The sequence below is a fragment of the Delphinus delphis genome, chromosome 9, assembly GCF_949987515.2.
Source record: "Delphinus delphis chromosome 9, mDelDel1.2, whole genome shotgun sequence".
In the NCBI taxonomy this organism is placed as follows: Eukaryota; Metazoa; Chordata; class Mammalia; order Artiodactyla; family Delphinidae; genus Delphinus; species Delphinus delphis.
Window position 1 is genome coordinate 53,017,860 of NC_082691.1, and position 27,749 is coordinate 53,045,608.

General features: G+C 36.3%; 1 protein-coding gene across 4 annotated transcripts in view; it reads right to left on the reverse strand.

Annotated features, from left to right (window-relative positions):
• CDK14 (cyclin dependent kinase 14) overlaps window positions 1-27,749 on the reverse strand; it is a 609,402-nt gene that overhangs the window by 302,334 nt on the left and 279,319 nt on the right. For all 4 annotated transcript variants that reach the window (XM_060020565.1, XM_060020564.1, XM_060020563.1 and 1 more), the window contains one exon: window positions 25,033-25,127. In XM_060020565.1, the coding sequence (XP_059876548.1) occupies window positions 25,033-25,127 (95 nt within the window). The remainder of the gene's footprint in view (window positions 1-25,032; window positions 25,128-27,749) is intronic.

Genomic DNA, 27,749 nt, shown 5'->3' on the forward strand with positions numbered 1-27,749 from the left:
TCAGATTGCTCTGGGTGATTAGGGGCAAGAATCTGGAGAATCTCAAATGGAGGAAGAGACAAGAGGTAGTACAAGGTCTTATTTTTATACCCTAGCAAACTTCTGTTCTACCTGCATTAAAAACTGTTTCTTTTCCCTCTCTCTTTTTTAATACACAGTACTATGCCTGGAACTGCATTAGATGTGCCTAAATTACAAATTTCATCACATCTCTTCTTTCTTTTTAACTTATCTCCTTAGTTCAACTCATTGGCTTATGTGACCTTTATGATTTGCACTGGTCCCAAAATACAGAACTAAACTTAACAATAAATGCTGGGAGGTACTTCTCTGTCATTCCATTTTTTAAAGTCATCCTACACATACAAGTTCTGAACAGAAGGCCCCTATGGCACATGATCAACAGATCACTATCCACTGATGAGACACAGATAATCTCAGGTCCATCTGACTTTATCTCTATTTCTTGTTCTAACACTAAAAGGAGTATCTTTAGACTAGGTGCCTGGTGACTATAGATCAAACCCAGTAACTCTTCCTCCTCCAATCTCTATCTTGGCTCTTGGCTAACATCGCTTCTTTCCCTCACTACATTACGCCTCACTTCATCTTCCTACACCCTCTTATTCACTCTATCACTGCTGCTGTTCTTCAGGGGAAGGCCTTCAGAAGCACTTGTGTCTGACAGGTTTATACCTGAATCCCTAAGAATACTTCATCAGTCTTCCGTGGAGTGCATGGTTTTAAACGAAGCTATCAAGTGTGGCTAGATTTGCAGACCAAGAAGAGGAGTGACAGTAAAAAGGAGCTGTTAAGGTTCAGTCCCCACACTTGCATACATTTCTTTCAAAATCAAGTTCCTCCTTCCTCACTGTTGATTACCCATCAAGTAGCATTTATTTGAGAATTTACATAGGTGCAGGAGTGTTTCAAGGGGAAGGAATCTGAAGAACGTATCTGAAACCATAACACCCTAAACATAAACATTCTCTGTAAAGGAGCCACATTTACAGCTTAGGTTTCTCCATGTTGATTTCATTACTCTGTGGCTGGATCAATTTAGAAGGCAGGAGACAGATCTCTCTTCGTAAAAAGGCAGGATACAGAAAGACCACAAAATATCGAAAAGACTTCTTACTCATAAGCACTTTCACACAGTAGAATCTGTTAATTTCAATCATCTGTAGACCTGAGAACTGCATGACTAACAGTACACAGCCATGAGTCTTAAAGAGAAAGACATAAAAGGAAATTACAAAGATAAATTATAGATATGATGACAATTTCGAAACAGGCCTGAGTGGAGAACAGCCCTTCAAAAGAGTACCAGGAAAGAAAGTCCAGCCAAAGAAAAAGATGAGAAACTAGCTGGACCATGACATTCACCTTTTCATATTTTCCACTCTCCATTCCTTACTCTTTTTGAAACTGACTTTGGGTGAGGGAAAAGAAGCAATATACTGCCACTGAAAGCCACTGGTAAAAAGGTTCTCTGAAGACCACAGAGTCAGAAAAGCTCTTGGACATGAAAGTTTACCCATATTCCTGGGCAGAAACAAGTATAAGTCAATTATTAAGTAGGCTTCATCATTTAGTATGTGCTTATGTTTCTTTTTAATCAATGTATCATCCATGAAGTGAGGTTTTCCAATTTTTGGCCCTTCAAATGATCAGACCTCTTACTCAAGAGATATCAAGTTCCTCAGAGAAATTATGCTTTTGTATTAGCACTGGTCTTCAGACTGGACTTTTCTCATTAAGCAGGAATCTAAATAGAGCCCCTTCCCTAAAACATGCATTTTTTCCAGTCTCTTATGCTAAGCATGGTGTCTACAATATTTGTCAGCTAATTTTGATGTTTTTCAGAAGCACTGACAAAATATGACATTGAAAATAGCACAGCCCTATTTTCCAGCATCTAGGCTAAAAATAAGGCTGTCTTTCCATGGGGATAACCATCAGAAATCCTCATTTTGCAGTTATGTTACACACAGCCTCCACATTCTTTACTTCTTTTCATTTAGTTTTCCATTTTGACAGCAAGAGAAGAGTCAGTATATTCAGGCTTAGTGTAATTTTTAAAACATTAAAAACAAAACTGCTTCGCAAGAATAAGAATATGGAAAGATTCCAGAAGATAATAAAACTAATTCTGAATTTCTTTCTTCTTAAGGAATAGGCTTATTTTATGAATAAATACCAAGCCTCGGCTATACTTTTATTTTGAAATTAATGAAAAGACTTATAAAACAAAAAACATTAAGTGAAAACACGTGATTTAAAAAAAAAAAGATGGGATATGTTAAGAACTAGTTGATAACATGTACAACTTGAAAGCATAAAAATATAGAGCCCGCCTTTTCCGGACTGACTTTGATTGTTTAAGGAGCTCCCTGGTCCTCATCTCAGTTTGATTACACTCCAATTTCTTCCTTATAATGAGTAAGTGACCCATTATAAAAAACCTTTAAATAGTACTCTGACTGGTAAGAGAGCAAATCAAGAAATCTGCAAATATTTAAAGGACAAGAGCAATTATTTCCACTCTTCAGTGGTACCGCACGGGGTCCCAAAATTAATGGCAACGATGGCAACTTTCGTGTCTCCAAGGCAGCAAGTGTGGCAGACGCTTACTTGTTATGCTTAATCTACTACTGGCTAATGTCACCTTTATTACCATTGTCCCATGTCTGGGACACACCACATGCACTCTAACTAAAACCACACTTTAAGAATAGTTGCGCATTTTGGTAGAACTCACTATGGTTTTAGTTTTTAATCTGTTTCACCTGTAGCTCATTAAAGTTGTGTGATTCACTGGGGAATAGCTGCTGCTAGAGGCAACTGAAGAAAACTTATAGAAGTTGAGCCCTCCTTTCTTCTACAGCAGTCAATGCCATTTCCTCTGGCTACAATCTCTGTTTTAATCAGACTGCATTGCTGTAAGAATTAATACATCAAATTACTGAGCAGCTAGTTTCAAACTGCTTTTATACGAAGTCCACAGGCTTAAACCGACTTTGCATTTTTTTCCATTAAGCTTTATAGTACTCATTTATTTATTCCCAAATCATAATTAATAAAATTTTAATGTTGTGAGTTCCAATACATAAGCACTGTTCATTAGTGAGAAAAAATGGAAAGAAATATTAATCAACTTCCCCTTTAAAACAAAACCATAGCCGTTCAAGATGCTTTATAGAGAAGGTTTGTACCCGCTATATACCACAGGGACCCACTTTTAAAACAGTGGTTAAAAAATAATTTATTTTAAAGTTTGTAAGTATTCTATTAAATGTTATTTAGGCTTTTTGCAAATGCACTGAAATCCCTTTTCTTTAATGACAAAAACAAGACATTCATGAACAAGTACAAAAGTACTATCTCTTCCCTCAGAAATAAAAATTCTAATGATGATTACTGTGCCTTAAGTTGCATCATAGGACGTGGTATGACAATAGAGAAAATACGGTCTTCCAATCTGTTCCATATACCCAAAATTATGTTCTTAAATGGAATATTCTCAAATATTCTACTGTTCTTGTAAAGACTTATTTTATATATTCCAAAGCCTATTTCTAGGTTAGTTTATTTTCACCTGTTTTTACGCCACTTAGGAAATGTTTGAAATTCTGCCAGTAAACCACACACATATTTCCTGGGGAGGGCAAGGGTAGTTAACATACACAACAGTTAATACTATATAAAAATCCTCTCATAGTAATCACACTGCCTTGGCTTATTCCTAATTAAATTAGTCATTCTTTTTTTATCATGTAATGTATTTTTCTCCTTTTGGGACATAACAAACCTAAATGTGACTTAGTGATCCCATCATTCTAACTAATTGGTTTCAGCTGTCATTTCCGAATCTAAAATGCATGGGCAGCCTGGGGATGGTGACTGGAACAGGAAGCATTTCCAACCACATTCCCATTGTGTAAAACCAGCAACCTGAAAGATCTTTTCCATTAAAACAAAAAACTTACTATTTGGCTTCTGGCAATGACACTATGGGTAGAGAGATTGTATAGGTCTACCCAGGCGGTAAGACTGTCATGAGTCATTTTTCTCACATAAAGAGAATGCAGACATTTATTTTCCAGTAGTTCAAGTGTCTGAAGTAGTTTCAATATTGTAGGGGGTAATTCATAAACCAAACACATATCTATATCCATATATCTATGTCCATATCACTTCATAATACTTATAGGGGGGTATAAATGATAGTCCTTTTTTAAATTAAATAAATTGAAAGTATAGATTTGGGAAGTTTCAAAAATGGTGGAAATCTTCTAGAAGAAGAACACTGTGGTTCTACAGAACCAAATGCTATTACTGCATTAGAAGACTGTATAAACGTGCTCTCTTGAAACAGTGAAGGAAAGACTACTCAGCATGGTTTATATGCCCTCTGGCACACCATTCACAAGCCTAAAACATATAATAAATTTTAACAGAGTCAAATAGACACTTTAAAAAGATTTTCATGCTATTCTGAAGCCACGTTTAAAAGGAAAAATAAAAGGCCAATGGGTATAAAGAATGGAAAGCTCTGATCATCCAACATCCTCAAGAATTTGAAAAAGAAAAGGTTAACAAAGTGGGCCACAAAAAATTTTTTGGAGTCAAAGTATGAGATGGAAAAAAAAAAAAAAAGGAACTGGAATAGTTCTCAGGAATATATTAACTCTGAAAACCCTTCTGGAGCTGCCCTGCTGGAAATATGAGAGATCCTGAAATTATAAGGTAAAAGTAACATGAGTGAAAAGATTAGAAACAGAGGAAAAGAGGAGAGAGGGAGGAGAAACAGAGGGAGAGAAGACAGAGGAATCAAAGGTGGCTACCCTGGAATAACTTTTTCTGGCTACAAAGTAGAAAAGACAAGCCTTTTTTATAATCTAGGTTCTAAGGGTTAAGAGTAACACCCACCTAGGGACTGATCATACCAGATGTGTGTGTTTCAGAAAACTTTATGAAATATACTGTATAATGAGCTTCAGGTACATGTTTTTTTTTTTTAATTTTTATCGCAGTATAGTTGATTTACAATGTTACATGTTATTCTTCATTTTAAAAATAGTAATTCTGGAACACATAACCACAAGGAAAACATTAAACAATTATAACTTGTTAACGTTGTCACCCTGTCTTTTTTTTTGGCATACCAACTGATATTCAAAATACATTTTCAAACTTATAGTGGGTAAAGTATTGCAAATGTATAAAGATGGATAAACAGTATTCACTATTCAAGAGCTTACTGATGACCAGGGGGGAAATAAGAACGATAACTCAATAATAGTCTCTCTCTTACCTTAAATGAAACATTTATAGCTTTGTTCCTATCATTTGACCAAGTAGTGACAACTTTAGGTGTTTTTTTTCCCCAAGGAAATACAGAAGGATGTATTAGAAGGAATGTTATTAAGATTTTACAATGCAAAATACCTTAGAGTTATTAAACATGGTTATGAATATCTGATTATTTATGGAACAAGAGCTGTGTGCTACAGACTCCAAAATGGGACAAATCAAAATCTCTTGAGCAGGCGAAATAGTTTGAAAGATAAGTTTATACCACAAATGTAAAGCTCATTTATAGCTTCAATTAAATCCCTGGCTGGTGGGAATACAAATAATTTAGAATGATAAAGCTTTCGGGGAAAGTCCTGACAAACAGTGAAGTATACGAAATGTATGTCTGTTATATATGATGAAAGAGACAACTTATATTGCTATTCCTGTGGCACACCTGCAGCATAAGTACATTATAAGGTAATGTACTTACATTTAGGTAAGATCTATTTTTTTCATTAAGTTAAATTATTTCAATATAGTACATAAAGGGGCAAAGATAGTTTAGGTTTCCTCAAACTCTGTGAGTAAAAGGATCACACCAACATTATTTTTTTTAATGCAAGTTTTTACCTACAGGGTCTAATGCTCTGAAGCATGAGAAATTGAAGAGTAGTGAAACGTATTGTTAAGGATCCACAAAAAATTGTAAAAGTTTTGTTTGAAGTAGTTCTTTTAATAGCAAAGAATAAAAAGACCTCAGATCACAGAGGGGGTTAAAAAAAAAAACCATGAATTCTTGTATTCTGAGTACCGCCAAAAGTTAAAATGAAGTAGAGATTCCAAAGTATCTTTTTTTTAGCATCTACAGTCAAAAGTCAAATTGCTGGCTTATCTGACCAAAAAGAAATTTACCAAAGAGTAAATCATCACTCTTTTTCTTTTCTTTCACTACTTGCTTTTGCTCAATCCATGTACAAAGGAAATGTGCTTAATTCCTTGCCATGCATGAGTATTAAATTAAAGATACCCTGGAAAAAGAACTGCTTTATTTTTCTTTCTCCATCATTACACACTTGCAAACTTGCCAAGATAATAACTTTCCCAGGAGCTTGACATATTTGCCAGATATAGCTGATATTCTGAATATGAATTCTGAAACTTCAAGAAGTGAAGACCAACATTATTGCTCCTCATGATGTTTTAAACTTTTATACCAAAATCTAGTTATATATTCAGTGAATCAGAGCTAAAAATATCTTTTCATTTTCCTGACTGTACAATTTGCCATAAAAAGGTTACTAAAAAATATTTCAAGAGAAAGAATAAAGTCTCACTGAGTTTGTCTGGGATGAATTCAGGAAGTGCTTTCCTGATGCTGTGGTTGAAAATACCATTTGAAAGTCAGTCTTAGCAAAATTTAATAGAAGTTATTGGAGCTTAAATTTTAAATCAGTCACTAAAAAATTGTTAGAAAGTCATAGTGGAGAATTTTGGGCAAAACATTTCAATATTTACTTCAAAATAAATTAGTAGGCCTAGCACGTAATTATTATAATCAACATATAAAGTTGGTTGTAATAATTTGTATCAAGAAAAACATAGCAAACACCATTCTTGACATAGAAGGTGACCACATTTGTACTTGACCCTTGATGCTATGTATGATACAAAAACTTGTCGTAAGCAAGCTGATTTAGTGCCCTTATTGATAAAACATGTAGTTTTAAAATGTTAAAAAACCAGAATCAAGTGTTTAATATTTTAAAATAATCATTATTTAAAGTTGTTTTATTAAGAATTTTAAATTTATCCAAAATTTAAAATGATATCAAAGAAAAGCACGGGATTTTTATACTAATGCAAAGGGTGCATGAATTTTAAAATGTGGATAAACTTTGGTACATAACTACATTTACTGATTTGGAACAATGGTAGCATTAACTTCTGTAAGTTTTTAAAAAGGTTAAAAAACAGCATATGTACTACATAAGTATAGTGCACACATAAATATACATATATACATGCATACAACATGCATGTGAGTATGAATCATAAAAGGAGTCTTCAAAAGAAAAACACATGGTAGCACTGGCTTTCTCTAGAGTAGTTGGATACTAAGTAATCTGGGATATGTCCGTCAAGACAGGTCAACTTATGCTGCTGTGAAAACAAGTAACTCTTGTTCACAATTTATTGGCCAAAGCAATCCACAAGGCCATGCCCTAGTTTAATAGGGAAGGGAGGTATAATCTTCCTGCAGGGGTTGGGATCCAAATACCAGAAAACAGTAACACAGTCATCTACATTAAGCAAATTATACTCAATTTTTTTTTTTACTCTACAATAGTGAGAATGATAAATACATATACATATATATTTGCATTGAATTTTATTTTTAATACTTTTTTTTGATGTGGACCATTTTTTAAGTTGTTACTGAATTTGTTACAATATTGCTTCTGTTTTATGCTTTTTTTTTTTTGGTTTTTTGGCCCTGAGGCATGTGGGACCTTAGCTCCCTGACCAGGGATCGAACCCGCACCCCCTGCATTGGAAGGTGAAGTCTTAACCACCGGACTGCCAGGGAAGTCCCTTGCATTGAACTTTAAAAGAAACTTTTGTCAAGGATTTAATAACTTCAAAAAGGATGCTACAGTTTTATGAACTCAATTATTTCTCATCCAAAGTTAACTTTTCTAGAAATTCTTGCTATACCAGGTTATCTTTTTCCCCTCTGAACTCTGAAAATCTTTTGATTTTCTGGTATATGTCTGATATATTTGGATATGTAAATCAGAACCCCATATTTTAACAGTAACTTCCCTAAAAGATAACAAATCCCTATTAAATTAAAGGGTTAAATTGCATTTTAAAATTAATCTTGGGCTTCCCTGGTGGCGCAGTGGTTAAGAATCCACCTGCCAATGCAGGGGACACAGGTTCGGGCCCTGGTCCTGGAAGATCGCACTTGCCTCAGAGCTACTAAGCCGGTCTGCCACAGCTACCGAGCCTGCGCTCTAGAGCCCGCGAGCCACAACTGCTGAAGCCCGCACACCTAGCCCATGCTCCACAACAAGAGAAGCCACCGCAATGAGAAGCCTGCACACTGCAACGAAGAGTAGCCCCCGCTCACTGCAACTAAAGAAAACTTGTGCACAGCAACGAAGACCCAATGCAGCCAAAAATAAATAAATAAATAAATAATTTAATTAACTTTAAAAAAAATAAAATTAATCTTTATGACACTATGCCATAGGTTGGGTTCTCCAGGTGGAGTTTGGGGCTACAGTATGCATATTATGTAAAAGGAATGAAATGTTTATTAGGTGAAAGGAATGAAAAGAAAGCAGGATTGGACAAAGGACATGAAAATGTGATGCAGGCCAATAAAGCCTCGGCCAACCTAGCCCCAGAATTGCCCTGTGTTCACCAGAAATGTCCAGGCCTTTATACCTCCTCCTCACATAGTCACCAGATACAGGATGCCTGTGGAAAGTCACGACCTCATTCAAGATGGGTCCCTGAAGCTGAACCAGATCCTTATTTGCTGACGGAGATGCATTCTGGTGACCATATAGCTATGCTTGCTGTAGCTAGGCAGCAAGTTCTCCTTTAAAGAGGATATGGACCCCATATCTTTGTGTCTGTTATGCTCTGTAAGGGTGTTTTAATGAAAACCTTGAAAAATGACTCTACATTTATAGTACACACACACACACACACAATCATATCTGGTGCACCCACTTTATGGGAAAAAAATACCAATTTGGCAGAGATTTATAGAGTTCCTAGTGTAACTGTACTAAGAGACACACCAAATGAGAAATCAGCCCCTGCCCTCAGGAAACTAGCTGCCCATGCATCTTACACAGATGTCACAATGATAGAAAAATAATCAAGTTGTCCTGCTCACCCTTTGCAAGATACCACTCAGTTCACTGTATTTTTACTCAGGTAAAATCTGATTAAAAAAAAAAACAAAAAAAACTTTAATCCTCTCTTCTTTTCTTCTAATAAATATTCCGTTACTAATCATCCCTCCCCACACCTCTTCTCCCCAGCATTGCTGACTTTATGTCTTGTTGTTAGAATTAGATACTGTTCCCCAATACATATCCTAAAAATCCTAGCTAAAATACTCAACATTTTGGCTTTCCCTGCTGCTTCTAACTTCCCTATCCAAGTAGAAAGGGCAGAGAAATATAAAGAGGAGAAAAGGGAACCAATTCAATCTTCCAAATGTTCCTGATGATGGCTGAAATGAGATTCAAAGCTTTAAAACAAAGATCACATATTCAAGAAAAAAGGAAAAACCCAGAAGAAGGAAAATTCCTACTTAGCAAATAGCTGCCATGACAAATTTGTTTTTCAGCTTCTCAATTATGAAATAAAAACGAGGCATGAGCATCTGTTGGGGATTTATAACTGGACTCCTATCTGCCAGGGAAAAAGGAGTAAATTACTCAGTTGAAATTGGAGGTTAACTTAGAACGATAAAGTTCATATTTTCAAAAGGAAGTTTCTAATCATACACAGCAATCAAAAGCCTAATGAACCTGCAAAATAAGCAACCTATACATTCTTAATAATTATGTTTTAAAATCAGAATGCGTCACCATTTTTTATTCCATATACATACACTTACATCGTAAAAAGCTTCTTATTGGCTTTAAAATGCTCTCAAATGTATGAGTGTGTGTTTATACAGCCCATCAACATCCCACAATCATCATAACAAACTATAAGAAAAAACAAACAAAATGACTAACTGACCAATTAACAATCATAAATATTTTCCATCAAGACAGGACATCCTAATAAAGGCATGGTCACACTTTAGACACTGCTTGTGTGCCTAAAACTTCACCGATGGGATGATAATCTAATAACAGTTCATTCAAATATCTTCACTCCCACTAGCCTTGTCACATCTGATAAACTCTGATAATTGATAAATAGCAAAGATTTATATACTTCACAACCATTAAAGTAAAAAAATTATCTAGTTACACAGTGGTTTACACAATGACAAGCTCAAGCATTTGCTCATGTTTAAACTTATTAAGAATGGATGCAATTCCAAGGTAAAGATGGCAAACTGGACATATGTACCCATCCTGTACTCTCTTGAATCCCCACTCACCAAAATTTTAGAAGCTCCAAAACAGATGGTAGCAAGTTTAGCATACAAAATGCAAACAAACAACAAATGATTATTAAACTGGCAGCAGGGAAAGCCTAGAAGCAGCCTTATTTATATGACAGAACAACCAAAAGGCTCAGGGCTGACACCAGGAAGTGGGAATGACCAGAAGGTCTATATATAGAGGTCTAAAATATGAAAGCGTGACTGGAAGTCTTTTCAGTAGATATTTAATCCTTATATCCCTTATCCCCCTCTGCTTACATAGGTAACTGCCTCTACCAAACCCAAAGAGGGTAAAACAGAGAACTGGGAAACCCAACCAGTTAGGAACAGGGATACCATCCTGCAACAGGAGGATTAAGTGGATTTCCATCTCCCACTCTGCTTCCAGAAGATTGTCAACTAGGACTCTATCTTCTAGGCAGGAGTTTAGGAGAATTTTTACCAGGAATCTTACAGCACTGCAGGAAAGATGGATAGTGATATATCAAGGGTTTCTCAACAAAACGGCTTCATCAGTTCCTACAGTGAAATTCATGGTGAACCAGCTACCCAGCACACTTGGAGCACCCAATCAGGTTGTTACTGCACCACTTTTAAGTTATGGCCAGACAACTAAGAATCACCAGTTATCACTCCACAGCCTCTAATATTAAAGACAGAGACCAAAACAAACCAGAAGAAAAAAAACTCAGTAGAAACAGAGAAAATACTATTAAAAAAGCTTCAAAAATAGATCATTAATATTTTCAGTGAGTTAAGAAAATATATTGCAATCTTGAAACAAGAAAAGAATATTATAAAATGGAATATTCTGGGAACAAAAAGGTCTCTTAGAAATTAATAATATTAAAAATTTTAAATTTCAATAGAATAGGTGAAACACAAAGTTGAGAAAATGTCCCTTAATGATGAGCTAAAGGAAAAAATAATTAGAATATAAGAGAGAAAAGATAAGAAAATTAGAAGAGCAATCCAGGAGGTCCAACATTTACATAATAGAAGATCCAAAAAGAAAAGAAAAAGTGAAGGGAGGAACTCATAACAAAATAATTTAAGATACTTTCCTGGAACAGAAGGACATATGCACATTAAAAGAGCTTGACCTCATTAGTCACCAGTCAGGAGGGAAATACAAAACAAAATGACAAGAAGAAACTATTATACACCTCCTATCACCAAAAAGGCATACAATAACAAGTATTGGAGAGGGTGTGGAAAAATCGGAAACGCCACACACTGCTGGCTACATTGTAAAACGGTGCATGCAATTTGCAACATAGTTTAAGACAATCCCTCAAAAATTTAAAGATCGTCATCAGATGACTCAGCACTCCCATTCCTACATATATACTCAAAAGAATTGAAAACAGGGACTCAAAACAAATGACTATACACAAATGTTCATAGCAGCACTATTCACAGGAGCCAAAAGGCGAAAACAACTCAAATGTACATCAGCTGATGAATGGATAAACAAATATTATCTTGTTAACCAAGATTTCAGAAATCGAAATCTAATTGAAATAGGCTTTATTTGGGGTGTGTCAGACTACATGTAGGAGACACAAATTCAAGAAACACTTGAATTGTGTTCTGTAGCACTACAAAATGGAGGAAGCTTATAAAGGCAGAAATTGCAAGGCCACAGTTAGCTACCTAAATTGTTTGTCAAGAATTATAATTGGAACAGGCAAGAAGTAAGGGTGCTTGTTAAGCAAGGACTGGTTGGGGTCTGAAGTGGTTGCATAGCTACAAGGGGTGGGGACCTTGAGACTATATAAAGTTGCAGCTGAGGGATGTTGTTCTAAACACAGCTGGTGGTATCATAGGGTTTGATATAGTTCAGAGCAAATTCAAATGCTCAGTGGGGCAGAGATGTGTCTGAAACCAGAACCTCAATGACTGCCTGACACCCTTTTTGTATGCCTGATCTATGATTATGCCATTATAATTTCAATTTGTCATCAATCCACATACCATGGACAATTATTCAGCCACAAAAAAGAATGAAGTACTGATACAGGCTACAACATGAATGAACTTTAAAAGCATTATACTAAGTGAAAGAAACCTGCACAAAAAGTCACATATTAATGATTCCATTTAGATAAAATGTCCAGGCAAATCTATAGAGATATAAAGTATATTAGTGATTGCTAGCAGTTAGAAGGGTAAAGAATTCAGGGTGACTGCTAATGGATATGGGACTTCTGTTTAGGGTAATGAAATTTTCTAAAATTAGGTAGCAGTGATGGTTCCCAAACTCTGAGAATATACTAAAAACCACCGAATTATACACTTTAAAAGAGTGAATTTTGTTATGTGAATTGTTGTATTAAAAAAAAGAGAATGGAAAGACATGAGTTTCCAGATTGAAAAGGTGCACTGAATGAAAACAAAGCTACATCTTGGTCAACTCTTTGCTTCATCATGAAATTTCAAAACACTGGAAATAAAGAGAAGTATTTTAACAGAAACAGTGGAAACTAGACAACAATGGAGCAATTTCATTGAAATTCTAATGAAATTATTTCCAACCAAGAAACCTATATCTAGCCAAAATGTCAATCAAACATAAGTGCAGAATAAAGATATTTTCAGCAATGCAATGTCTCAAATAAAAAAATGTCCCACACACTCTTTCCTAGAAAGCTACTAGAAATTGTATTCACCCCAAAACAAAACAACATGAGATGGAGGAAAAAAGAGCTCCAGCCCAGTAGCGAGGGGAGGGGCACCGCAGGAAACCAGTGACAGGAGATGCACCAGGCAGAGGCTTGGGGAGGTCTTGAATTAATGGTAGAAATGAAAACTGGGCAATTATTAATTTCAGGGAAAACAAAAAAGCAATCACAGTATACTACATGCCTCAGCTATAAACAAGATTTATATTGACATAATAATGTAAATTTTGAATTTCTGATCTAATCAAAATTATAATATACCTATATTGAGAGGATGGAAGGTTGGGAGGGTGGCAGGATAGGATGTTCACTTGTTTCAAAGCGGAAAAATTTTTTAAAAGACCACTAAATTCCCATTTTTCACTGTAGGAATCAATGGATGATGCCAAAAGGCGAATAATCAAGAAGTGGCAATAAAAGAAAGTCTTATTAAATATTCAGAGGAAAATCCGAAAGAATCAGTTAAAAGAGCTGAAAGTAAAAACTATTTTTCATAACAAACCACAGAATTAACTGACTCTTTGTATGCGTGTGATGTACAACTTGCATAAAAACAACAATCACAGCAACAAAATGAATGATTTAACCCTGGTGTGGGTTTAACTGCCCTTTACCAATGCATAAAGTGCATATTAAACTAAAATATTATGTGATATTAACTGAATGAATTTGAAATAAATAAATGTAAGAAATAATAATAATCATATGAAAGAAGACCATTCATTATAATGGTCATTATAATGATATGCCTTTATCAAATTACTGATTTTGAAAATTGGTGAGAAGTTACAGACACTCCATTTCGTATGATATATAATAATGTATACTTCGCTTAGAGATAAATCTGCTAATGATTTTTTTCTCCAATTACTTCATGGTCTATTCAAACATAATGTGAAGGTAATTGGAATTATTGATCATCTTCATCCTGAACTTGGGCACTTTCATCAGACGGCAACTGTAGTACTTTAGCTGGAACGTTTGTCCAATTTCTCCAAGCTGATCATTACTGTCAGTCTTATTAATGCATCGCTCTCCTGCTTCCACCTGCCCCCTGAAGTATGCACAGTTTTTTTAAGATTATTATTTCCTTAACTAAGGAAACTTGGAAATGATTTTTGTGAGGAAAAACAAACGATTAATACGCGAAATATGTTTTTTCCTTTCTGAAGGAATTCTCTTTTTTTACTACTGTTATCTTCCCTATGACTTCCTTCTACAAATGAAGTCTTTTTTTTCAGTCCATTCTTTTCAAATATCACAGATTATACCAGCTTCACCATTAAACATCTATAGTTTAAATGATTAAATTTGAAATTAAAGTAAGAAAAATAATTTTTAAAGAAACCATAGGGGCATACTGTATTGTCATAAAAACAGTCTAATCTGTAGTGGAATGTACTCATAAACTGTGTGTCTTTGTAAATAAGCAGGCATTTACTATCACAACAGTTAAAGATCAGACACACTCCCATCTTAAATCATGTGGATTAAAATACTGAACTGTAATCAGGACTTCCGAATAAGGAATGGCAACCATATGAGATAAAACTAGAACACAGAGAAGATAGGTATGATGTAAACAGAAAAAAATACACTAAAATCTCAGCACCCAACATGACAGTGAACAAACACAGTTTAAAGTGACTAAAGGAGACCATGACTCCCTATTAGATGAGAAAAAGCAATTAGGGAAAAGGATAGAAAAGAAGATAATTGACTTTGTCCTACCAATTAGAGAAATAAGACATTCATAACAGAGCACTGATTGAAAGCTGGCTTGTTTTCTTTTTCATTTCTTTAATTTCTCCTTATGGTTCAAAATTCTTTTATCTTTAGCTGCCTGCACGTTCTGTCATCCACAACGTTTACATCTGTTCACTTGCAGTACTTGGTTCTGCATGGCAACCCACCCCTTCAGAATATAAGATCATAGTATTACACTGCATAACTAGCTCTCCGTATATGAAACTAAAACATCCTTGAAAGTCTTCCATAAAGAAAAGTCCATGAGTCAAATCCAGTTTTCCTACTGTTGTCACTAAAACACAAATATATTCCAGTCCATGACATGTGAAGATCTATGACAGCGACTTATAACTCAAATGGCACATGAAGATTATCTAGTCTAAGATCACAGTCCTCCACCAGATTTCAACCTTGTTAAAAGTAAGGGCTATATATTTGTATCCCTAGAGCTTAAGGATAGTCCCTGGCACAGAGAAGACAGTCCACATACGTTGGAGGAAAAAAAAAATGAATGAATTATTAAACTAATGACCGTAACAAGTTGTGTTTCTGCTTCCCAAAATTATGCCAAATGGGATGAGTTTAAATAACAGTGCAAAAACTTGGGCAGTCCTTTGCTATGTAAACTTGGAGCTATCCAGATTCACACTCGACACAGGAGATGATGCAGCTACTGGAAAGGGCATGCATGGAGTACTGAATATCTAAGCCTGAATTTCCTCATCTGCAGAATGGAGGCACCTTATATCCACTTCACGGTTTCAGTTGGCACTATATGACATAACATCTAAATGACATACTTCAATCCCTTGCATAAAGTACAGGTTAGGAACCCTCTCTACAATATTTCTGATGGAAATCCACTTATCCTCTACTGAATGTTCTTAGTGATAAGGTGTTCATTACACAAGGCACTGAATTTAATTTATGAGTAACACAAAACATTTGAACATTCTTCCCAGAATTAAACCAAAACTAGCCTCTCCAGAACTCTCACACTTGGCTTTCTTATCCTCTCTGGAATACTTATGTTACCTTTTCTCTACACTCTTCAGTATGGCTTCAATTCTCCTGAGTAAGTCTTCCTGGCACCTTTACTGGTTCCATGTTGTATCCGTTCACATGCCCTTCCAGGTGCACTCTCCTGTTTGCTTCAGCTCTTTGAGCCAAAGAAATTACTAGTCTTTTTCACATAAACTGTTTTTAAGTTAACTTTCCTCCACCCTGTTTATCCCTTTTTTTTTTTGATGTGGACCATTTTTAAAGTCTTTATTGAATTTGTTACAATATTGCTTCTTTTTTTTTTTTATCTATCGGTTTTTTCGCCACGAGGCGTGTGGGATCTTAGCTCCCTGACCAGGGATCGAACCCACACCCCCTGCATTGGAAGGTGAAGTCTTTAACCACTGGACTGCCAGGGAAGTCCCTGCACCCTGTTTTTCTGTATTAGGTTGGGCTGCCTTTTTTTTAAACCAAATACACTGTTTTACTTAGCCCCACAGCAATTCACCTTGTAGGTTCTGCTCATCATTTCACCAGATCTTTTTCCACCCCTGATTCCATCACTCCAAGTGTTAATTATGACTCCCAGCGACAACACATACACAAATAGGTCAAGCACATCATCTCAATGTCTTCATCTGAGTCATTAATAAAAATATCAAATAGGACAAGGTCAAGGACAATGCCCTCCAGCATACAGCGATAGACTTTTCTCCATCCCAGTGTCGATTCATTAATCAATAGGCTTTGGGTGAAGTTGTTCAACCAGCAATAAACTGAAAGAATAATCTTCTAACAACTGCATTTCAATTTTATGTTGATAAGGATCTCATGAGAGTCCCTGCCGCAACCTTTGCTGAAATAAGAACTAACACTGTTTCTTATTAAAAGGGAATGATTAGGGCTTCCCTGGTGGCGCAGTGGTTGAGAGTCCGCCTGCCGATGCAGGGGACGCAGGTTCGTGCCCCGGTCCGCGAAGATCCCACATGCCGTGGAGCGGCTGGGCCCGTGAGCCATGGCCGCTGAGCGTGCACGTCCAGAGCCTGTGCTCCGCAATGGGAGAGGCCACAACACTGAGAGGCCCGCGTACCGCAAAAAAAAAAAAAAAAAAAAAAGGGGATTGAATAGACTTGAATGTCTAAAAATCTTTTTTTGCATTTCACTAATGTTCTACAGTAAGCTTACATGTCTACAGATTCAGAGGTGTGTTCCCTACCACCTTTTAAAAACCAGCATTCCTTATATAACCTTCATTCTTGATGATTTCTCAAAGATTATATGCAATGGTTTTCTTTTCACATTCTAGATGTAATTTACCTGGAACTACATAAATGAACTCATTGTAGTAGATGTTTATATGAGTGTGGGTTTTTTTGGAGGGGGGGGTTGGGAAGAGCAGGGAACTAAGGAAAGCATGTCCTATATCTGAAATTATTCCCTATATTGGGAAAATCCCCTGCTTTATGAATTTTGATGGGAGGCAAGACCAAACCGTCGTTACAAAAGTCAAAAGGCCAGACACTCACCTTCTCAGGGGCCTGTGCAGTCAAAACATGGGCATGGGACCTAGTGTCAGCTAACCAAACACAACCAACCCTCACTTAGCATTAGGAGCTAACAACCCAAAGAAGCAGGGAGAATGTCGACACCATTTTGACATCATCAGTGGAGGTAATAACATCCAGTCACACAGGGCAGCCACGCCAGTCAAGTAAGAGACAATATATCTGCAGCCAGCAGTCCTGGGGGCAGCAGGATGTGCAGTGGGCAGGTCCACGCATGATATTGTTTCTGGGTCTGGCTCTCCAGCCTCACACTGTTCCTGCCCATTTTTGAAGTCTTCTCAGCAGGTCTGTCAGCCACACGTTAACCTCTTGATAAACTTTTCAGATTAATTCAGCTAAAGAGGATGTCTGTTGCTTGAAATAGAGAACTCTGACTGGTACATTTTTCAGAGCAGCCAGCCACTTTAATTCCTTTGACACAACTAGGTGGTTTCTGACTATCCCATTGTCTGCGGTCTGCTCTACCCGTTATGGAGTAAGATTTGCTCTACATCTTCTGCTTGGAAGAGAATTGTTTTGAGAGAAAAAATAAAGACTACAAAATAGGAGCTAAAGATGGAATATAGATAAATAGAAAAATAAAGAAAAAAAGGTTAAATATGAATTAAGTAGTTCTGCTTTCCCTAGGTTGTTCGCAATAAGTAGTAAAACTATTAAGAGTCTCTTGCCCTTCCTGCTTCAAATGTCACTCATTCACTCATATAAAACTTACTGGCTAAGCACCTACTATGTGCCAGACACTCTGCTAGGCATTGGAGAGGCAGCCTCTGCTCTTGTGAAACCCCAGTCTATCTAGCTCAGAGTCTCAGGTGAAATAGTTTTATCTGGTTTCATAAATAATCTCCTTTCTTACAGGTACTTCCTTCTCAGTATCCTCTGTTGGTGTTCCTCATCACTTTACAGTGCCTTAATGTTATGCTGAATGTTGAAGTGTCCCAGTGTTCAGTCCATGAAACTCTCTTCCATTTCTATGTCCATTTGCTCATACAGTGTTTTAATTATTGATTGCTGGACAAGAAACTAACCCAAAACTTCGTGGCTTGAAACAACCACCGTTATATTATCTCTGACAATTCTTGGGTCGAAAATTCAGAAAAGGCATAGCAGAGGACAATCCATCTTGGCTCCATGTGACATCTGTGAGACTGGCATCTGCCCCTTACCCCCACCCAAGAAGCCTTCTTCAGTCACATGTCTGGCACTAGCCTGGAGGGGCAAATGGCTTGGCTGGGGTCCTATGTCTCAGGCCTAACTAACTTCACACTGTCTTCTGGGTTCTCAGTTCTCCTCCATGTAATCCAGGGCCTCTCCCCATGGTCTCTCCAGCAGGACAACTGGAATTCTAACATGGCTGATCAGGATGCTCAAGAGTGCAAAACAGAAGCTGTCAGGACCACAACTGGCAGAGTGTTCCTTCCACCATGCTCTTTTATTGGTTAGAGCAAGTCACAAGCCCAGCCTTAATTAAGGGGCAGGGACTACACAAGGGTGTGAATATCCAAAGGCATGGTTCATTTAGCGCCACCAAGGTAACAATGACCACACCTGGTGATCTCATCTAATCCCCTTGTTAAATATTATCTATGACCCAGACAACTTCCAAATCTCTACGTTGGACCTCTCTCCTAAATCCCAGACCCATATGTCTAACTGCCTTGTGAAAGTTAACCCCTTCAAGGCTGAGTTGCATCTTCCTGCAGTCTGCTTCATCTCTCCTCACAGCAGCTCCACTGTTACAGTTGTTTCAGCCAAAACAACTTGGGATCATCCCTGACTCTCCTTCATTTCTCAAATGCCACATCAAATGCTATCAGCTCAACCTTAGAAATACATCTAGAATCCAACCACTTCTCACAACCTCCACTGCTGACATCATCCCACGCTTAGACAGCTGTGACAGCCTCCTAACTGGTCTCTGTTTCAGAACTTGCCCATCTTCAATCTATTCTTGAGAAAGCAGCGAGAGAGATTCAATTAAAATATAAGCCAGATCAGATCATTTCTCTGTTCAGCATCCTTTAGTGGTTTCCCATCTCATTCTGAGCAAAAGAAAAGTTCATCAAAATAAAACTTTACAAGGCCCGACACAATCTGGACCCCATTGTGTCTTGGATTTTGTCTCCTCCTCCTGTCCTCCTTGCCTGCTCCATTCCAGCACAGAAGCCCCGCTGCTCCTCACATAAGTCTTCTATCTGGAATGTTCTTGCCTTGAATATATGTCTTCCTGCTACACCTCCCTCAGATTGTTACCTAAACACCTTCTCAGCGAGGCCTTCCCTGATCACTGTCATTTAAAGTTGTACGTGCATGCACGTGTGCACATATATCATATCTCATAGGAAAGCAGAAAACTTTTCAATTGCCTCAGGATACTTTAATCTGGAAACCAGAATACTGATGGAGAGCTACAGTTTTTGAGAACAGATGTGGTATAAAATCATGCAAATTAAAGCATTCTTTGTAGATTTAGAAATCAAAATGTATGAGGCATAGAAACCAAATAATTAGGTAAATTGTGTGGCACGGTGAAAAGACAGAACATAACTTTCAGCTGCCAGTCCCATATCCAGCATCACACATACCTCAGGCCATCAAATAGAACTATGAAGATGGTTAACACCAGCAGGCTGCAGAGTGAAATGGAGTAATGAGGAATTTTAGGCACAGCAGACTTGGGCTAAAGTCTTATCTTTACCTTTTTAACTTAACCAAATGATTTAGTAAATCTTAATTTCTCTAAGCATTCTTTTTCCTCATCGAGTATAAAAAAACTGGATAACAAAAACACTTGCCTTATGTACTTCATAGGGCTAAAGATGGAATCTAATGGAATAGCATTTATGAGAGAGTGCTCTGTAGAATGTAAAACACTATAAAAACATATTATGTGAAAAAAAAGAAGAAAAATACCTTATGTGATTTTTGGTGATTCATAAATCCCTTCATATGACTTTTGGTGACACAGTTTTTTTTCATGTGGAATATAGATTTTTGTATTACATAACGGTGCACATTAGCTTGGAATATTTCACAGTAGAAGAAATAAAATTATTGCTCCAAATAATCATGATCAGTTATAAGTTTGTTGCTTTTCTTCTTATATTTATATGTTATTAAATATGTAATTACATATTTAAATATGTAATGAAAAATGTAATGTATTATTAAATATGTAATGAAAAATGCTGCTATACACACTTTGCTCTCATGCCATTTAAAACAGAACAGAATGGTTATGCACTTTAACTAATGTAATATATATTTACATAATCATGTTTACTATTAATATTCTTATTTCCACTTACAGAATCTGTTTTAGATATTTCAGCATGGTGTTAAGCAGGGTAATGTGGCACTTATTAGTCTTTGGCAAAAAATAAAAACTAAATTGCTTAACTTTTTGTTTAAGTAGAAAAAAATTTTGCTAGCATTTTCACATTTTTTATATTTCTCTTCCATGTCTCAAACCCAGGCAGGAAAAAACGATGACTATAATAATATTTTAGACCATTATGAAACCACATACCTTTTCAAGCTAATAGAGCCACTGCTTGGATAAAGATACTCCTTCACATTTGACAACAACTGGAGAAAGGAAGTACCCAAAAGAGCACCCATCACGAGGGCCCGAAGGTTACACCAATGAGCCATGAGCAGCTTGGGGGCACATTTCCCAGTGTGTGTCAGCCTTGCAGCTTGCAGACCACTATATCTACACATTTTGAAAGTGTGTAAGAAACTACATTTCAGATGTTTCAGGAGTTTTACCCAGTACTTAAGAGATAGCCTACACAAACAATATCCTATTATACACTGAATCACTTTAATAGTGACCTCCAAAGTCATTTCCTCGAATATTCTTTCACATCAATAACTTCTCATCACTTATTTCATTATTCTGGCCCTCAGAAGGCTTTTATGTAATCTAAAATGTCATTCATGGCAATAATATAAAGCAGCCAGGCTCAGAGTTCTCTTTTAAAGCAAAAAAACAGAAATATATTTACACAGTGTATACACTATCATAAATAAGAATCTCTTACATTGTGGAACCCAAATTACATAGGTACCTCAAAAAATGCTTGAATACTTAATTAATTCTAACGTCCAAAGGAAAAATTCAATAGTACCTAATGTATCTTAAATTATGTTACTTTTCCTGCATATCTAGGGTTTTCATGAGTATGAGGTATGAATTTTCCTATACTGTTTAACATACTCAGTCCCCTCCCTCAAAAAATATGCTGTTAATTACATGGAACTACAAAATCAACATTTTTTAGAAAATAACTTTGACGTTAACAATTTTTAAATATGGCAATAACATCATTAAGTTTGGGAAACTGTAGATTAAAATGTTTGATACTGATTTTAGGGCTTGCTAAATAACAAGATTCTGTGTGTGTTTGTGTGTGTGTGTGTGTGTGTGTGTATGTGTATTTAAGTAGATCCCAGTGAAATAAATGGGGCAACACTCTAACTTACAAGTTTCCTTTATGGAAACTTAAAACATTTCATAATTAAAATAAAATTTTAAGTGGCTGGGTTTTCAACCAGTCTACAAAACTTATTCAACCTATAGAGCAGTTTAACTGTATTTAGGATTTAAATACAGTTACATCTTAAGTGCAGAATAGGGAAGGTTGTGGAAAGAAAAAAGAAAGTTTCCTTTCCCCCTTCTGACCAAAAGCTCAACCTAAGTAAAGCTGAACATAAACAGGAGACACAATATTGCAATTAGGATTCAAAGTAAGATGAATCTGAGTCTATCTTTCATGCCACAAGACCCTAAAAAGCACTTCATCTCCCAAATCCTTAGGTTTCTCCTTTGTAGGGTGGTGACAGTCACAGATCCATAAGACTGTTGAGAACATCAAAAGTGAAAATGAATGCAAAACCCCCAGCACAGTGCCCAGCATAAAACTCAATACATTTTAGTTGTTGGTTTTTAGTACTGTGGTCATACTTGTCTTAAACATTATTTCAGCTCCCTTTCTGATCCCTCACTCATCATCTCAAATCCACAAGTGCCCTCCTGTTTCCTACCCTGTGCCCCTCCACTAGATCTGCTCTAATTCCCATGGCATGTCATGCTTTGAAACTTCTATCACCTTCCCACTGCTGTGAAACATGCAAGAAAAGAGTAGAATTTATTTCTGCTAGATACTGTGAGGAAAACAATCTGATTAAATTAATCCATTAAAGTAAGTAAGAATCTTAATTTTCCTTGAGATATTGGCATATGTGGGGGAAAAAAAGGCAAGCAATGAAAAAGCAGTGTAAGAAAAGAGAAACTTTAGGAAATATTCAGGGAAGTTATTTTTGTACTGGGCAATAGCCACAGAGGCAGGTTAATACTGTCAGGGAGTCTACACCTTCCCCACTCTAACTGGGAAGACTCTGAAAGGAATTTCTACAGCATAGAGCTCCCCTGCTCCCGCCTCCCCAACTCTGATTTCAGAGACTCACTGGACCATTTTACTTAAAATAAGCCAAACAGGGGCTTCCCTGGTGGCGCAGTGGTTGAGAGTCCGCCTGCTGATGCAAGGGACACGGGTTCATGCCCCGGTCTGGGAAGATCCCACATGCCGCGGAGCGGCTGGGCCTGTGAACCGTGGCCGCTGAGCCTGCGCGTCCGGAGCCTGTGCTCTGCAACGGGAGAGGCCACAGCAGTGAGAGGCCCACGTACTGCAAAAAAAAAAAAAAAAAAAAGCCAAACAAACAAGTGGTAGCAACAAAAAGCACTTCACTAGAGAGAGCAAAAGGATAGGAGATGAAGTAAATAGAAAAAGACAAAGGCGGGGATGAGAAAGGCAAAGAAATACTGGAAAAGTAAAGAAATAAAGGTGGAGTGGAGAAAGGAAGAAGAGGCAAGGCAGGGCAATCATAAGTCATGAATGACACCAGTGTGCCTCATTCTCTAAAAGAGAACAGGTTAAACTACCTGTTTAGCTCCCCCAGAGAAGTTAGGCATGAAATGCCCACAGAGTACTGCATATATGCACCCTATTTTGTGGTTTATTGAAGAGGACCTGGGATGTCTCCAGAAGAATTGGGACCAAGGGGAATTTCACTCACACAAAGAAGAATAATTTTAAAAGTCAGTCTTAATCAGTTGACAAATACTGCAGGACAGTGAATTTCTTTCCTTTTATGTGGTAACTTCCACAGAATATAAAATGATCAAATGACATCTGCTCTGATATGCACATTTTTAGCTTCATAAATATATTTAATTTTCTTTTAAGATTTGAAAGACACATTTTCACATTACTTTTGTTCATTTCTCTATCAATGTTACTGATTTTAGGGGCCAAACTAATTTTTCTTCCTCTCAATTTAATTAACCAGTTTCGAGGGAGGGAACAAGTATATTTTTGAAATCTCTTTTGTCATGTTTTGTGGAAAAGTTAGTCAAGTATACTAAGAGAAATCTGGATTTAACTGAAATATTGCAACTAGACATACTACAAAATACGAAACAAAAATTCCAATTCTAAATCAGCTGAATACATTATTGACCCCCATATCATCAGTTAAACAAAAGAAATTATATTTGCATTGATGTGTGAATCTGCATCCATTCTTGGTAGCATGTAATATATGCAACTGCTTGGCTCTAGCTGTCCTTGTGGCCACATTACCATATTATTCAAATGTATCTATCATTTATATGTAAATAGACAAGATGAATGGCTTCTTCATAAGACAACAATTTTCAAATGACAAACAGACATAGGCAGACATTAGCAAGATAAAAATGTTGTAAATATTCATTCTATTATATATTTTTAAGGAAAAATGGACACTATTTCAAGTGTTTTAAAAAGTAGGGTGGTAATTACAAAATGGGATCTTAATACATTCACAATACCAACAGCTATTCTTCTCAATAAAGGTCTCTACCAATGTCATTTGTATCTTGTAAATTACATGTTCTCAGATCCATCTGTGAAAATTGGGATGTTAATTATCATGGTTACATTTCATGGTTCCACAGTTAAATGCTGAAGTGGTGCTACACAAATACCATATGTTTTTCTAAGAGAAACCGGAGAAAGATTAATTATGAGTTCAAGTCTAAGTCTCAACACAATAAGATCATTACATTGTGTGCTACGCAAATTGGAAGTTTTAATTAATAGCTGAAATACTAACGGAGGGGAAAAACTATGCAGTCTAAATTGTAAGTATCAGGCTTTTCTCCCCAAAAATCATCCAAATAAGGATGCTTTTGAGAAACCAAGTTATAAATCCAAAGAAAAAAAATTTTTGTTGTCTGTGAACTTCCTTGATGGAGTGATCACCATCATGTTGTTTAATCCTATTTGATAAACCTAAAAATTACAGTGTATACTAGTAACACATAGGTTATAGACAATATACCTGATGAAAATTCAACTGAACATTTTTTCTGGATTTTTCTTTAAGATACATTATCATTCAAAATGATGCAAAATTACAAGTCTCGTGTACTCAGATAAAATACTCACTTCAGTATAGCTAACTAAGACAAAACTCTATGATAATACTATAAGAATTTTATTCATATTTATAAAACCTGAATTCTCATTTTACTTACCACATATTCAAACACAAGTGTCAGCGTCTCCTTGGTGTGGATGATGTCATGAAGCAGCACTATGTTAGCATGTTTCAGTCCTTTTAACAGAGAAGCTGTAAAATAAAGTGGACATAGAGACAATTTATCATGGGTAACAAGCAACTGATTTGTTTCATTATCATTTTGGTACATCATCAGATGAAATATACCTATTTTCCAAGCCAATAACAATTCAGAATCAAGGGCAGAGGAACAAGGTTTTCATTTAGATTAAGTTACCTCAAATTAATTCACCTGTTATTTGTTATTAATCTTTAGTTAGATTCCATTATGGTCAGAGAACATACTTGGTTTGATTTCAATTGTTTTAAATTTGGGTTTGTTTAGTTACCTAGCATATGGTTTATCTCCATATGTATGAAAGATATATTCTGTTGATATTGGATGGAGAGTTCTATAAGTGTCGATTAGAGCCTGTTGGTTGCTGGTATCATTGAATTCTTCTACAGTATGTATTTGCTGATTTTTCTGAATAGTGGTTCTATCAATGACTGAGAGAGGGACGTTGACACCCCCAACTGCAACTGGCAATCTGTCAATTTCTTATTTGAGTTCTGCCAGTTTTTGCTTTGTGTGCTTTGAAGCTCTGTAGTTTACTATATATACATTTAAGATTGTTATGTTTTCTTTGTGAATTGGCCCCTTTTACCAAGATAATAATGCATCTCTTTGTCCCTGGTAATTTTCTTTACTCTGAAGTGTTTTGTCTGATATTAACACAGCCACTCCAGCTTGACTCTGATTAGTGTTCATATGATATATCTTTTTATATTTTTTTTCTTTTGGCCTACACCAATGGCCATTCAGGTAGAATACTCAAAGAACAGAAGCTTCCTCTATCATTGTTAATTATTTTAGTAGCACCGTGTCTTCGATTTTGGTTTTTGGTATACAACCTGAAGAGAAAAAAGAAACACAAAACACATTTTTGTGTGTGTGTTCTGTCAGGAACTTGTAACTGCTCATTTATTCATCAAATATTTATTGAGAACCTAGTTAAAAGCACAGGTGGCCCTGGACAAACCTCGAACTCTTGATAATAATACTGCAAGACCACCTCTTTAAAAAGAGATTTATAACACAAAGCATGAACCCTGCTGTAAACTCTGGACTTTGGGTGATAATCACGTGTCAAGGTAGGATCATCGCTTGTAACAGATGTACCACTCTGATGACACATGTTGATAGTAGAGGAGGATTGGGGTGGAGGGTAGGGAAGGGAGTATATGAAAACTCTCTGTACTTTCCACTCCATTTTGCTGTGAACCTTAAAACTGCTCTAAAAACTTAAGTCTATTTTAAAAAGTAAAAAGATATAGCTATGTTTTAACATACTCAAAGAAAAAGCAAGTTTAGATTGTTTAATATTTTACTGAAATAAAATGGTATTTTAGATATGGAATAATCATGTAAAGAGGCTATACTGGGCAGTCCCCAGAGAAGGCAGAGACAAAGCCTGTAGACTGTTACATTCTCATATGACCCCAATTAATGTGAGCTCCTGTTTTTAGAGTTATTATTGCTATGAATTTCCACTGTCTTCACCAGGTAAACCTATTTCAGGACAATATAATATATCTTTAATCCAAAGATGAACTTCAACAAACACTTAATTGATCCAGAGAAGGCCATTCAGACTGAGAATACTTGGTGTGGCTGGTTCCAACACCAGAAGACAACAAGAAGTGTGTTTCCTCTGAAACTGAATCAGCAGCATCAGCGTGTCGTCCAAAGCCAGAGAGGTCTAAGCTAACTATCATGGGGAGGCCCTCTCTTCCGCCTCACATATATCTGCCGTGGGCAAGTTAGTTTTACACACTAAAAACCTTATAGTAAAAATATCTACAAATTTATTTTATCTGAGCTTTGTAAATTAGCACTCATGAGAAAATAATTACTAAAAATAACAATAACAATAAAATCACAGCACACAAACTTCGAAGAAACAACCACTACATAGACGTACGATAGCGTTTAGTACCGTTAATTCCAATAATTTACAATCTTCCTTCTTTTAATTATTCAAATATTTAATATTTTCATTATTCAACCGTCAGCCTCAAACAAGTAAAGCTTTATTACATAGCTAATCCCCAGGCATTAATCATTAATCCGTTGGGGAACCAACTGCACATGTGCTCAAGTTTTAAAAGGGACACTTGGACCTACGCTAGTCTTCTGAGGCACACTCATCCTCAAAGATCAAGATTGCAAACCACAACAGGGTATTTGGAAGTGATGGTCAGGTACAGTACTTCACACCTAGCCTGTGCACGAATATGCATAAATGAAATGAATAAAGGACCTAATGAATATTATGTTTATGAAAGGAACCTAGCTTTGTGAGGCAAGTTTTGGAAAGATATAGTATCTTTTGTAATCCTGTCTGATTTCATTTTTCAAGTTATCCCTTCAGTTTGTCAAATTCAGTGATGATACTTATCAGCAACAACTCCAAAAAGGTACTGAAGCTTACAATTCATTGAATATCCCATCCCCAGAGAATCGTTTGTTGTTGCTTTTTTTTTTTTTTTTTTTTTTTACTTTTCTCCCATTGCCGCCTTTCCTCTCTTACCATTTAGACCTAAACTGTTTCTCAAAGTAACATCTTCACATCCATCATTTCCCATTGTGTTTTCCCTACAATTTCAGTAAAATCAATTCTCTGCCATTAT